At 36.6% G+C, this 15096-nt stretch overlaps 1 protein-coding gene across 7 annotated transcripts in view; it reads left to right on the forward strand.

Moving 5' to 3' along the window:
• Positions 1-15096, forward strand: part of LOC111506509 (serine/threonine-protein phosphatase 2B catalytic subunit 2) — a 306256-nt gene that overhangs the window by 278295 nt on the left and 12865 nt on the right. For 4 of the 7 annotated variants that reach the window (XM_023161595.2, XM_023161594.2, XM_023161593.2 and 1 more), the window contains 2 exons: positions 13496-13574; positions 13688-13785. In XM_023161595.2, the coding sequence (XP_023017363.1) occupies positions 13496-13574; positions 13688-13785 (177 nt within the window). Of the gene's footprint in view, positions 1-13489; positions 13575-13687; positions 13786-15096 lie in introns of all 7 variants that reach the window. The other 3 variants (XM_023161596.2, XM_023161599.2, XM_023161597.2) reach the window with 2 other exon arrangements.

Consider the following 15096-nt stretch of genomic DNA (forward strand, 5'->3'; position numbering starts at 1 on the left):
TTCTTACATTTGTTTTTCCCGGAAGCCATGAAATCCTTGTATTCGTAAACTCGCCAAATTGAACATTGACCTTGATTAAATATTTGCTCTTGCCATAACTGAAATGTATCGCGTATTATGGCGACACTATTCTGAGACATCTACAAAATGCTTCTATTATCGTAATTACGAAAAAAATATTGTTCACTGAAGAGGGGTAGGAAATATTGAACTTCTTGAACTCCGAAACAGTCTCGTAGAAAAAGAGTTACAAAGTCGCTCTTTCCTTGCTATGAAGTTAGGTTGTATTTGATTATCCTTCTATAGTAGGTTTCAAGAAAATTTGTCTCATTTGCTATCTGTTTTTGAAGGATAATCAGTAATTGTTAGCATTTTATCGATTACAATAGTACACTAGGAAAGTATTATGAGAATCCTCCTAAAACAAGTGGTAAATCATACGAATAATTTTTGAACATTTCATGTCAATTTCTTGAAATTAACGTATAAGTATAGAAAGTTTCAATACCGTCACATAAAAAAGCACTTGTGTTTGTTCAGGTTGTAATTTGGTAAACAAATAAATATAGTTGAAAAACTACATCATGGACAATGTAGTATAAAAATATCACATGTCTGTCACTTAGACTGACTAAATTTGATTAAATCTAAATGGCATGCCTGACGTCAAACTGACATTTCTTAAATTTTGGTGATAGGTTTTTAAATGCATTTACGAACATAACACTAATTTTGGGTTATGGTATTGTTTGTTTATTTTCTCAATCTCTCTCACTTTTCTGAAACGTTCTTAACTGGGAAGAAGGCCGTTAAATATTTTGATTTCAAGGCAATTTTTCTGAAATTTTCACATTTTCTTTATTGTTTGTTGATATGGTTCAACTACAGGATGAATCTTTATAATTTTTTTTTGAAGTGTCGTATTTTAGTTTACAGTAAATTAATTTTTTAAGAATCCAGTTCAATATGACGTCTACATCAAATATTTCTTTCATGAATTGTGCAGTTTTTTTTGGAATCGGCCCAAACTTCCTCCTATGAAAGTCGCGTTGTTTAATATAGTTCTTCAATTCAACGTCTCATTTTTCATCCTGTCGATTGTTTTTAAATCAATATATTTAACAGTCGATAGCTGTCAGATTCACGTCGTCAGTCATCTAGACAGGACCGTACCAAGATTCACTAGCAACAATGTCCATGTTTGGAGCTAACTCCAAATCAATCTAAATCAATCTTTGAAAAAATTAGAGACTGAACCAAATTATTCATTTTGAACAGTGATGAACTTATATCTGCCAGGTTTTGAAGAATACTAGTTTTTTCATTACTAAAGTTAAATTATATACCATCAACGTTTTCTTTCTGGAAACAGTGCCTGTGGGAGTGAACAATTTTCAAATTTTGAACGTAGCGACAGGCAACAAAAATGTTTTGACACGTACAAGGCCAAAAGACAGTTATATGTTTTGATGAATTGAGAAGAAGTGTCAAAAAATAAACTATTAGGAACCGGAGTGATGATTTAATTGCATTTAATAGTTCAATTTTCTGGTGATATATTCTAGAATTCCATGGAAATTCATTCTGATTTGTTTTGTCATGATGTATATAAAAACGGCATGATTGTCTCCCACGGAAATCAAATTCCGAAACTAGTATTTAGCTAGAAAACTAGATTAAAACTTGGTTTCTTTCAAAGTGTTATATTCTGTTTTCTTTATTTTCCCTATGCTCCATGGAAAAACAGATGGTAAGACTTAGTTTTGTTATGTTCTGTCTTTCGTTTAGCTGTCTTATTTTCTAGCCTTTTATCAAAGGAAATGCCTGACTAGAATATGTGTAAAATGTTTTTTTGTTTTCTGTTCGATGTGGCCTTATGAATGTCTTAGGAACTTGTTTGGACCTTTCAAAATCAGCCTTCAAATGACCCCCTCGGGGGTTTATGGGGATGTGTGAAATTCGAAAACAATTGTTAATGTTGATATTTCAGTGGTAAATTATCTTTCAAGAAATGTTGCTTTGTAGATGATAGTAAGAAATATATGCTGATTGAATTAGACCGAAGGTGCATGTTGTTGGGGAAGTTGATAATTATGAAGGTATAGTAAAAAAAGCTGGAGGAATGCCTTTCATTTTACTAGAGCTTCAGTTGCATTTTCAAATTGATGTAAGATTAAAGTCTCACTGTTTTTTTCGTTAACTCAAGGTTCCGTGGACAGGAGAATTCAATGATTAAATAAAATAATGAAATCAGTAGAAAAAATGTTCTATTCATCATACAAAATTTTCTTTTCTCACCAAATACGCTATTTCAAATATTGTTATATCATGTCATACTTGAAATCGAGTAGTTAGATAGACATCAAATAAAAACGGCTTCTGGAAAAAAATTCTTACTGATATTGGCGTTTTGAAACGTGCTTTATACATTCCACGCATATGACTCTCATTAAGATGTATTAATGGTGATTTTGAATAATACTTTGGGCAAATGATAGGTCTAATTCTAACGAGAAAAAGCACAAAAGTTCTTTGGCATCCAGAGTAACAGAAACTTGTATATGATATAGTAAAAAAGGACCCTTACCATTGCGAATCAAACCTTTTGAAAGAAAGAACAATCTTCTGGAAACTTTGAAAAACGTACCTAGTAGGTATATGTTTTTAAAGAAAAATGTTAAATGATCTTTTTAATATTTTGTAAAATTTATTCTTAACCAAACAAATTCAAATTACGTATTTATTTTTAGGAAAGAAAGTTTTCGGCTTTCTACATCTCCATCTAGATACAAAAAATGTGTGAAGATCAAACTGATCTTCCTCTTGAAGATGATCACTTGGTGATCCAAACACGTGTCGAGGTGTTAAAATAACGGTTTGGTGTTGGGAAAAAACTTCAGTAATATTCATGTATTTATTGTATTCTACTCAATGTACATTTTAAAAAAATGGATACTATCTAGTCGAACTAAGTTAACATAGATATCAAAGTCCATTTCTACTGCATTTGAACCTTCTACAGGTAGGCAAATAGAAAGCAGCAAGTTATATTCTTGACTTTGTAAACGTTTTGAGATTATAAATGTTATATATCACTTTTGAAATAAAAGTTTTACAAAAAAAATATTTTGAAAATGGGTAACAGTACTGGAATTCCCCTTATACATTTACTAAATTATAACTTGAAAGTAACAGAGTCTGAATGTAACTGATTATAACTATAACTAACTCATTTCGCCACGTAGGACGTTATATATATATAGTAAAACAAGTGTTAACATGTTCTAAAAAATAAACAAAAGAAAATGAACGTCCTTTGTGTCATCGTTTGGAAACTGCGTATTACTGGATGTCGAGTCAGCATAAGTCCGCATTGATATTGATCTTGTTTATCCATGTCACTTTGGGTATGATTAGAGAAAGGATTCATAACTTTTAAATTCTGCATTGTCACTCTAATAGAAGCGCTATCTTCCATATATCGTTGACCTCATCTTATATGATGTCAAATCACAAGTGAACCATTTCTCTTGTGGGTAACAACAAAAATAACCCGTAAGGTATTAATATCGCCGAAAGACTGAATTCCTAGCTTAGATTGTCTGAATATTGTCAAATAATTTTTATGCATTTCATGCTATATATAAAGTGGCCCGAGAAAAACTTACCGCGGGTAGAAATGCTAGAGATTCACAAAAATTAAGTTTTGACCTCATTCAAATTTTAATTCAAATTTTCTGAACTCCACCGATGTTCAGAAAAAATTGAATTCACCCTATACTGGGGGTTGCTTTCACCCTGGGTGCGGATACCACACCTTCTTGGGGGTGAAGAATGGTCCATGAAATCAGAATAAATTGATTGACTAATTCTAAAACTTTTGTGAGTGAACGTTTCTATTTTTCAACCAATAAACATACGTTTTCAAATGGTTTTTCCGTAATAATATGTCTGTATATCAGAAGTGAAGTAATTTTAAGAACAATACTTTTATGTTCATGGTATAGTCTTATTTATTGAAAATATTCGAAATAATAAATGAAAAGTCAGACTTTTCTTTAAGAAAGTAACTATATCTAATTCAATCAGCATCAAGAAACTTGATAACATAGCAATATGGTGTATCTAAATTTCAGAATATCAATTTTCCCTTTGTGCTGCAAAGATTTGTTTCAGTTGGTTTTCATGCATGATATATACAATCAAATTTGGTAACATCGATTACCCAAAATGTTATGTATTTAATCATGAACTATGTTTGTGTCAGGTGTATTCAATGCAATATTTGTTACTTTCATAATGTAACTGTTCATATCTGATATCTAACAATATCAACAATGACATGTTTGTAATTTATAAATGCGAATTTCCTCAGCTCCATAACACTTGGTATATTTATAAGACGAAATAATAATAATTGTCTATAAACTGTTGAGGTTTGAGTTAGAACACTAGATAAGACATGGCATGAAAAGTCCTGGGCCTAAGAAAGAAAACGCTTTATTTTTGTTCAAAATTGGCCTTATTCTTCCATGTAATCTCCTTCAAGAGCCACACAATCATTCAAGCGACGCTCTGACATTTCACTACCACAATGTAGAACGATTTATCATTTGTCCCAAAATAGGCGTCAGTTTCAGCAATAACCTCTTTATTCGAGCAAAATTTCACACCGGTGAGCAATTTTTTGAGGTCTGAGAACAGCCAGTAGTCGCTGGGAGCCAAATCTGGCGAATACGGTGGATGTGGGAGCAATTCTACAATCAATTCATGATTGACTTGTGACACGGTGCGTTTTCTTGATGAAACTTTTTTTTCTTTGCCATATGTGGTCGTTTCTTTGCAATTTCGGCCACTGTTGATGGTATTTATCTTCTTAAAATAGTCGATAAATATTACACCACGCACATCCCAAAATACCGAGGCCATAACCTTTCCAGCCGTTAGTTGTGCTTTCGGGCGCTTTGGACGAGGTTCAACAGTTGCTCTCTACTCAGATGACGGTCGTTTTAATTCCGGAGTGAAGTGATGGATCCATGTTTCATCTATTGTCACATATCTATGCAAAAATTCCAGTTTGCTATGTTTCAACATAGCCAAACACTGCTTAGAATCATCAAGACGTTCTTGTTTTTGGTCCACAATGAGCTCACGCGGCACCCACCTCGAACAGGGCTTTCTAATAGTCAAATGCTCCTGCAATATGAAGCCAACACGTTCTTTTGATATCTTCACAATGTCAGCTATCTGTATCTGTAGACTAGGGAGGGTGAGTATAAGCCCACCGCACTTAGGCCACATGTGATCCATTGTACATCCTCCCGAGGAGTTGTCCTCCTAGGTCATCGTCTATTCTGTCCTTTCCCGGAAGGTGGACAGGTCTCTGGGAGGTCTCTGGGAGACCTGTCCACCTCGCCGAACACACACTCTCTTATTAACGATAACTCCAGGCACTCGCATAGGACATGCCTGACAGTCTCATCTTCCTGTTTACACATCCTGTATAGAGGTGTGTCCACTAGCCCCATATTATGGAGATGTTTCCTTAGTTGACAGTGGCCAGTCAGAAATCCTACTGTTAAGCGAAGATTTTTCCTGGTCAGCGCCAGATATTTCTTTGGCGCCAGCCTCCCATGGTCGCCCAAGGTGATCCTGGCAAGATTGCATCCTTTGATTCCATCCCATCTCTTCAAGGATTGAGCATGAGTGTAACATTTGGCTAGTTCCGCAATTGTCGGAGTCATCAGCCCGTAGGTGCCACTGGGTCCTAAAATTCTTAGTTCAGCCGCTTCACACATCCTGCATAGAGGTGTGTCCACTAGCCCCATATTCAAGGATTGAACATGGGTGTAACATTTGGCTGGGTGCTACTGGGTCCTAAAATCCTTAGACCAGCTGCTTCCTTAGCTGAAGAGTCGGCAATGCGATTACCTTTACTCCTGTCGTGCCCTTTAACCCACCTCAGGATAATGTTATTATCTACCGAGGCTTTGGCTAAAACTTGGTGGCACTCTAGTACCAGCCCTGAGGTAACACGTTGTCTGTTCAAGGCTAATAGGGCTTGTCAGTGCAGATTGTTATATTTGCCAGAAATTCCTTTCCTGATTTGTGACGATTGAGATACCAGCCAGTTCTGTTTGGATCACCTGGTATTTTTTCCCATTCCCCACATAATTCTTAGGCTTAGTGATCTGGAGTACACTCCACATCCTGAACCTTCTTTGGTTTTTGAGTCGTCTGTATATATGCGTATTGCATTTGTAGCATCTGACTTTGTGTCAGCTAACTTGCGCAACTTCACTATTCGACCATGAAAAACGATTTTGTGATTTTTTTGTAGATTTTCTGGTGTTACTGCCAGCCTGGGCTGATTAGCGCAGGTTCTAGGTCAAGTCCAAAGTAGGTGGGTCTATCTGTTCAAGGCTAATAGGGCTTGTCAGTGCAGATTGTTATGTTTTTGCCAGAAATTCCTTTCCTGGTTTGTGACGATTGAGATACCAGCCAGTTCTGTTTGGACCACCTGGTATTTTTCCCATTCCCCACTTAATTCTTAGGCTTAGTGATCCGGAGTACACTCCACATCCTGAACCTTCTTTGGTTTTTGAGTCGTCTGTATATATGCGTATTGCATTTGTAGCACTGACTTTGTGTCGGCTAACTCACACAACTTCACTATTCGACCATGAAAAACGATTTTGTGATTTTTTTGTAGATTTTCTGGTGTTACTGCCAGCCTGGGCTGATTAGCGCAGGTTCTAGGTCAAGTCTAAAGTAGGTGGGTCTGCCTGTTCAAGGCTAATAGGGCTTGTCAGTGCAGATTGTTATGTTTTTGCCAGAAATTCCTTTCCTGGTTTGTGACGATTGAGATACCAGCCAGTTCTGTTTGGACCACCTGGTATTTTTTCCCATTCCCCACTTAATTCTTAGGCTTAGTGATCTGGAGTACACTCCACATCCTGAACCTTCTTTGGTTTTTGAGTCGTCTGTATATATTCGTATTGCATTTGTAGCATCTGACTTTGTGTCAGCTAACTCACGCAACTTCACTATTCGACCATGAAAAACGATTTTGTGATTTTTTTGTAGATTTTCTGGTGTTACTGCCAGCCTGGGCTGATTAGCGCAGGTTCTAGGTCAAGTCTAAAGTAGGTGGGTCTGTCTGTTCAAGGCTAATAGGGCTTGTCAGTGCAGATTGTTATGTTTTTGCCAGAAATTCCTTTCCTGGTTTGTGACGATTGAGATACCAGCCAGTTCTGTTTGGACCACCTGGTATTTTTCCCATTCCCCACTTAATTCTTAGGCTTAGTGATCTGGAGTACACTCCACATCCTGAACCTTCTTTGGTTTTTGAGTCGTCTGTATATATGCGTATTGCATTTGTAGCACTGACTTTGTGTCGGCTAACTCACACAACTTCACTATTCGACCATGAAAAACGATTTTGTGATTTTTTTGTAGATTTTCTGGTGTTACTGCCAGCCTGGGCTGATTAGCGCAGGTTCTAGGTCAAGTCTAAAGTAGGTGGGTCTGTCTGTTCAAGGCTAATAGGGCTTGTCAGTGCAGATTCTTATGTTTTTGCCAGAAATTCCTTTCCTGGTTTGTGACGATTGAGATACCAGCCAGTTCTGTTTGGACCACCTGGTATTTTTTCTCATTCCCCACTTAATTCTTAGGCTCAGTGATCTGGAGTACACTCCACATCCTGAACCTTCTTTGGTTTTTGAGTCGTCTGTATATATGCGTATTGCATTTGCAGCACTGACTTTGTGTCGGCTAACTCACACAACTTCACTATTCGACCATGAAAAATGATTTTGTGATTTTTTTGTAGATTTTCTGGTGTTACTGCCAGCCTGGGCTGATTAGCGCAGGTTCTAGGTCAAGTCTAAAGTAGGTGGGTCTATTCGATCCTCCACCGCAACCCGCAAGGGTTTATTGTGGCTCACACCTATTCACATTCGACTAAATAAACCCAGCTTCTCAACAAAGCCGGTTAGTTTGTATGGTGAATGGTCTTCCAGGCCAGATGTAAAAGTACGGCTCTGCCGAACTCTAAAAATGTGATTCGGTCAGGCACTGATTCGGGCAGGCACAAAGTATGTGCTCTGCTGTTTCATTATTTTCCAAACAGATGCGACACACACTCTCTTCCGAAGTTCATAAATCTTCTTGCCATACAGATATTCAATTTTTGTTTGGCAAAGCCTAAAGCGAGGCTAATGACAGGTTCTGGTCTGATGAAGCTGCTTGTAGCTTCGGTTGACGAGAGATCTGGGAAGTATAGTGGGTGAGGTAGAACTTCGTCGCTCAGTTCGTTTAATTTTCGGAGAATAGAATAAATATTTATTGAGATATGAAGCTACAAAAACATATGTTCAATAGAAAGATGGCATTTCACGATTTGTTGTTGATATAAACATGTTCTGGAAATAACCACTTTTTAACATTTTGCGCTTTTCTTATCTTTCAAAAAATTCATGTGATAATGTTTAACGTGCTTTCACCAAATATCTGGTGTAGTAAAAACGAATTTTTGTTATGTAGGTACATTTATCTAGTGAGCTGACTCGAACTACATACTTGCCCGATTATTCTAAATTGATTTGAAAAAAATATCGATGGAGTCCACAAGTTTATTTTCCGTGAATAGGCATTGTTCCCAAAATGGCACTTCTCAATCATCAGCGAATCATCTTAGGCTAAAAAATCCTCGCCAGCAAATCATTTTCTCGTTTCCATTTCACCAACTATTTCTATATTACGTAGTGCATATTTTAGCATAGTTTTGCATGAATTTTAAAATAATTCGTACTCCATACAGGGTAGTCAACGATATCGTATAGAATCGCGGCAATCTACGAAAGGAGTTTGACAGCGTAATTGAGATTCAGTTTTGAAAATATGTTTACGATATTTTTTTTTCGGCTTAGTGCAATACATTTAACATTCAGCGATTTTTGCAAGTGTTTCAAGCTTATGAAATAAAATTGTTGTTTTTGGCTGAATATTTCAATGTGATTTTTGTATTTCTATATTTTGTATGTTATAATTTTCAGCGAAAGTCTTGGAACTTCACAGTCGAATCAATCGGTTGATGATGGTATTGTTTTTCACAAGTTTAATAATTGATTTGCCTGTTCAGTTCCAATTCACTGCATATATAAATTAATTATAAATTTATCACGTTTTTATGCTTGAATTGAATTTTTCGAGAGAAGTGAAAGTAAATCTTTTAGAGTGATGTTATTGAAAGTAATTTCAATGTTGTCTCGAAAAATTTATTTCGGAAAGTAGATGGTGAAAATGAATTATTGGAAAAAAGTCATTACAACGTACAGTTATCACATCTACTTTGTTTTTTCGGTGCAAAGACATATCTGATGAAAAGATGAATTGTTGATCCACCAATTTGAAATATGATCAGTTTTGTATTGCATCATGATTTATTGTGTTTACATTCAGCAAGCAAATATTTCTGAGTGTATATCAATTTCAATTGGCTACACAAGGTCATCAAAAAAATGGTAGGATTTTTCTACGTGACAAAAAAATATAATTGTTTTTGCACTGATAAAACCGCATATTTATACGAAGAAAAAATACGGAGGGGTATTCCTCTCTGTCGAAATTTTTTTTCGATGTTTTTGTATGAGCTAATTCCTATATGCACCGTTTGTTTTATTTTTTCTATACTTCTGCGCTCGCTACACTTTGTGCCACTGCCCATTTGCTGTCGATCTCTCCACGAATGGCGTCGCTGACAACCTAATATTTCGGTAAGTTGCCTTAGCTGTGAATTTTATCGCTTCCTTTTTCTCTCTTTATTATGGGTACTGTTGGAATTTTACGGGATGTTTCGAAAACGGATGGTATATTTATGATGATTTTCCTCAATGCATAATAATTTCTCTTGAGGCATAATAATCGCCCTCTAGGTATAAAAATACTTACCCTTGAGGCATACAAATACTTTTCCTCAAGGCATAAGAATAATTTCCCTCATGGCATGAAATTACCTACTTTCTTTCAAGGCATGAAAATAATTGTCGTCTAGGTATAATCATTCCTCTCGAGGCATAAAATGATTGCCCTCATGGCATAAAAATGATTTCCTTCCAGGCATATAATAATGACTTTACTCAGTACATATTAATTTCTATCAATGCATAAAAATTGCCCCCAAGTCATAGCAATAGTTGCCCTCGAGGCATGAAAATGATAATTTTCCTAAAGGAATAAAAATAACTGACGTCATGGTATAACAATTTTCCTCAAGGCATAACAATACTTTTTCTCAAGGCACAATGATTTTCCTCAAGAAACAATGATTACTTTCAAGGCATAATAGTTGCCTTCAAGGCATAAACATAATTTCCTTCAAGGCATATAATAATTGTCCCTCAGGCAATAACATATTTTTGTTGAAATTTTGCCGTTTCAGAATAAAAAGTTGTATATCTGCTTAACACAACTACTTTTTGGTATAATACTGCGACGATTATTCAATGTTATGATGTAAAGATTTATTTCTACGTATTTGACTAGTTTGAAATAGGTGTACCCATTGTTTTTGAAACATCCTGTTTAACACTGCATATGTCTTGCGTTTTGAAATATTTCTAGGAACTTCTCTTGGCTATCATTATTGGTAAGACCATATGGGTCATGATTGAAAAGAATTTTTGACTTCCTGGTAAACTTCATCCTCTATGTTGATGAATCATGCGTTTCAAAACCAAAGAGAAGTTAGGAGAAAGGTCGAAAGCCTGATGACTTTTTCGATTTTAGGACATATTTGAAACACGCAACTTTTTTGTAATTTTACCAACCTTTTAACTTTGAAGGTTTTTAAGATTCTAATACTGCTCCATTAAAAAAAAGTAGTTCTTGTTTTCTGTTATGGTGAATTAGGACGTATTATTTTTTTTATACCGAAGTATGCGCTGGTCAGTCCCTATCCCCCGAAGCCCCGATACATTCGGGAGGGCGCGCCAGCATTATCAACCAACGACCACTCCCCACACCGTGGGGTAAGTGATCATTGGGTCCGAGAATCATGTGCCCTCAGCAAGCGCAGTGAGCCAAGAATGACGGCTTTCTGCATACGTTTGGCTAAGATGTCTGCCTTAGTGCGACAAGCCGGTATGATTTTAAGATTCGAAAGTAGAGTGGACATCATTCCACCAAGGACTCCAATAATCAGAACAACCATCTTGACAGAGTGATCTGGATATAGTCTGCGCAGTTCAAAGAGAAAATCTCGATATTTTATCAGTTTTTCCTCCTCTTTCCTGACGATATTCGTCTCGCCAGGAGCTGAAAACTCCACGACAAATATCGTTTTGCTCTGGTGGTCGAGAAGGATCACATCAGGCTTATTAGCTTGTATGAGCCTGAGGGTGGGGAACGAATAGTTCCAATAAATTCGACACTTCTCGTTCCCCACAACAGATTCAATATCCCCCGGAGCGTAGGGCAACACCGGTGTATCGTCAATACCGTAAGAGTGCCGAAGATGGTAATATAGCACTCTTAGGGCCGCGTAAGATGGTAATATAGGCCGCGTTATGTCGATTGATATAGGCCGAGACGACATATGCTGGACATGCTGATAGCAACAACATTAGGGTATCGGGCGCCTCGCTGCAGGCCCTGCACCGTGTATCAAGAATCTATATACCCATTACGCGACTGCTGTAGACTAAGGTGTTGAAGACACCATTTTGGCAAGCCATAATGAACCCCTCAGTTTCCAACTTCAGCCCACTAGACCTGAGAAAAGCGAACTTAGGGCGCTTTGATAAGCCAAGGTCTCCAATGTTATTGAAGAAGACCCCATGCATTGTGTTTCCGCAGAAGTAAGGTGATCTCTGCGGCTTTCATCTGAGCTTTTTGCTGAACGGGTTCCAACTCGGTGACAAAGTTGTGGTCACCTCGTTCAGTGTCGAAGCAGGGATGGCCGCTAACACCCTTGGCCTTTGGTCAGTTGCGCCACCACGTACCCCAGCAACTGGTGCAAAACCGGACCGGCAGCCCAGGCGCACTCGGGAAGGAGAACACTATTCTCTTTCCGGTGCCGGCCGTGGGTCCACCCGGTGGACCCAACACTTAATTCCTGTCAACCGAGCAATCGACCCGCTCGGAGGGGTCAGAGGCAAGGTGTTGGGGCCCATTACGATGATTTGCCTACCGATGACAACCCTGGCAATGACAACGGACGCTTTGAGTGGACATATTATTATTATTATCACCAAATTTGAAAAAAATTTTGAAAAATATCAAACCGATAAATAAGATCCCGTTATTGACGTTCTTAAGTACTCCTCTGTTTAAAAAATGGGGTGAATTTTCATTTTTTCTCAAAAAATTAAGTCAAGTCATGGAGGTATGACAAAATGGTTAAGATTTTCGCGGCCGAGGTTGTCAGTATCACTATTTTTCGGGTTTGAAGGTCATCGCTTTTTGGAATTTCTTCCTCGTGATGTAGAAAATAGTGATACTGATATAATTATTTGTTTCAGTTATCTCGGTTTATGAACGTTTTCGAACAGTGTTTGCATTCATCTACATTTCTATTGATTTCACCCAAAATATCTAAAATAATGTCTTTTCAATATACACAGAGACAGAGATGTATTACTTGCAAGCGATTAATAAGATTGATGAACGCTACAAGCAAAATAAGGTGTGAAGCTTGTAACGTTATCTGTTGAAATCTGTTTTTTCGTTAACCAGCTGATCGAAACTTGTGCGAGCTAACGAGGTCTTACCTTTTAACGTGTGATTCCTAACACGGGTTGGACGATAGAAAGTGAAAATCGATCGTCCGGCCTTGCGGTTCGAACCACCGATTCACACAGCGGTTCACCCACGTCAACCCACCAGGCTACCGATCCACCATTCGTTGATGTTACTGAATAAATTAATTAGTAATTATCAACGCCTCAATTATTCAGCAATAATAATCTGTATCAACTATATATTTTGTTCTTTCAATTTTTCAGAAAGTTGATAATTTCGTATTAATCTAAAAATTCTTCTATAATATAATAATTTCAACAGTACTCATACTGCAGCTAGATGTATCTATATTTGATGTACTCAACTATTTCCGCATGTAACATTATCTTCATACCAACTATCAAAACACGACTTCACTAGGAACAAGTCTCACAAGAATTACAGAGATTCTATTTCAATGGTTGATACGTTTTGTAAATTTGCAATCAAGAATATTATCACAGAGTGACTACAAAATATTTCATTGCATCTTGATCCTAACAAATCATCCTGAAGATGAGGTTTGTATTGTAACATTCAAAGTGGAGTAGCTAGCAATGAAATGATAACTATGTAGTCTTCAAATGAACTTTGTCAAAGTAATTAGGCAAAATAAATCAACCGCAAACACGTTTCTCAACTAGACTTTAGATGTCTCTCGGTAAATTGTTTGGACCTATTCATTATCGATTTTTCTTTTTGGTTCTAGGTACAGCAGCAAATCTTCGGAAGGAAGTAATACGAAATAAGATCAGAGCCATCGGGAAAATGGCTAGAGTATTCTCCGTATTGAGGTAATTGATTATTTTCAAGTCATTTAAATTGCCCTTGCTTCTGCACGTTAATTTTGATGAATGAGTTTCTTCATTGAACAACATGTTGAAATGAATTCTACCATGTGTTTCAGGGAGGAAAGCGAATCTGTTCTGCAACTCAAAGGTCTCACGCCGACTGGTGCTCTACCTTTGGGAGCGTTATCTGGAGGAAAAACGAGTCTCAAAAATGGTAAGTTTGATAATGAATTTTTTCCCAATATTTCAGTTCATTATTAATAATTCAATGTTTGGAAAAACCATCGAAAATAATATCAACCCGCACAATTTTTGAACAACAAGATGGTTGGTTTGATGTTGGGTTGATTTTTTTTCTATTTTAACAAATATTTTCGAGGACCCGTTGATATATAATTTCTTCATAAATAACTGCTATACCACAGTCAAATTCATGTTTAAAATTTGCCAGAAGATGTTTATCCAATTTTTGGCAAATTTCGATTTTTTTTTGCAGTATGAAGAATTTCCAATTCGTTGCCCATTCGGAAACTTGGGACGTGTATTATTCATCATAAGAAATATATTTTCAATATCTCAGTATCGACGGATAGATAATGCGGTATTTGGAAAAACCATCGATCAGGCAGTATTCACCAAAAATTTTGAACTGCAAAATGACTGAAATAAGTCTTAATTTGATAGATAATGACTTATTCTCAAAATTTCATCGTGATGAATATTACTGGATTTTGCAAAAATATAGCCAAGCATTCAGGATATTGGAATGTCTATAACTCAGCAATAATGCAATATTTGAAAAACCATGGATCAAACATTATCGTCCAAAAATTTGTTAGAAGAGTTTTTTTCGTTACAAAAATATTTTGGTGACATAAATTTTAGCATTGTATCATGATGAATAATATCGACTCCGGTAAGGATATAGAGATTGAACAAATGTATCATTACTCTCTAATCCTGAATATCACTGATCACAAAAAAGTGTATCCTGCAACAGATTCCACAGTTTTAACAGAAAAAGAATAACATTGCAATATTGTTTTTGGTGAGATGATCGATCAATATACATCCGAATTAAAAATAGCCTTCACAACCCACCACCCATATCATTGTTTTACTCCAATGCAATTCTTATGTCTACAAGTAATCTCTCAAGTCTCAAGTGAAAACCGACATTCTCTATTCTTGGCCATCCCATTGAAAGAGCTACAGAATAGAGTTGAGATAAAAGTCTATATTACCACAGAACAGAATCGTTTTACGAAGAAGGCACCAGATAATTATAGCTCTTTTACACATGGGACATACTCGGTGTACCCAAAAATTTTTGTTGTGAGGACGAGAAAAAGATATGTTCAGGTCTTTGGTACCAATTTCAGTCAAAGATTTTATAGTGTAATGCCCTGGTTTCGAATTTGGGTCTGGAAAATCAATGCAACTTTGGATGTTTTATTGGATTCCCAGAAGAAATAGACTTTCTACATAAAAAATGAGAATTGAAACTTTCTATGTTTTTTACTAC

Source organism: Leptinotarsa decemlineata, unplaced genomic scaffold, assembly GCF_025532065.1.
Source record: "Leptinotarsa decemlineata unplaced genomic scaffold, Ldec_3_MD MMD2_P_RNA_scaffold_2, whole genome shotgun sequence".
In the NCBI taxonomy this organism is placed as follows: domain Eukaryota; kingdom Metazoa; phylum Arthropoda; class Insecta; order Coleoptera; family Chrysomelidae; genus Leptinotarsa; species Leptinotarsa decemlineata.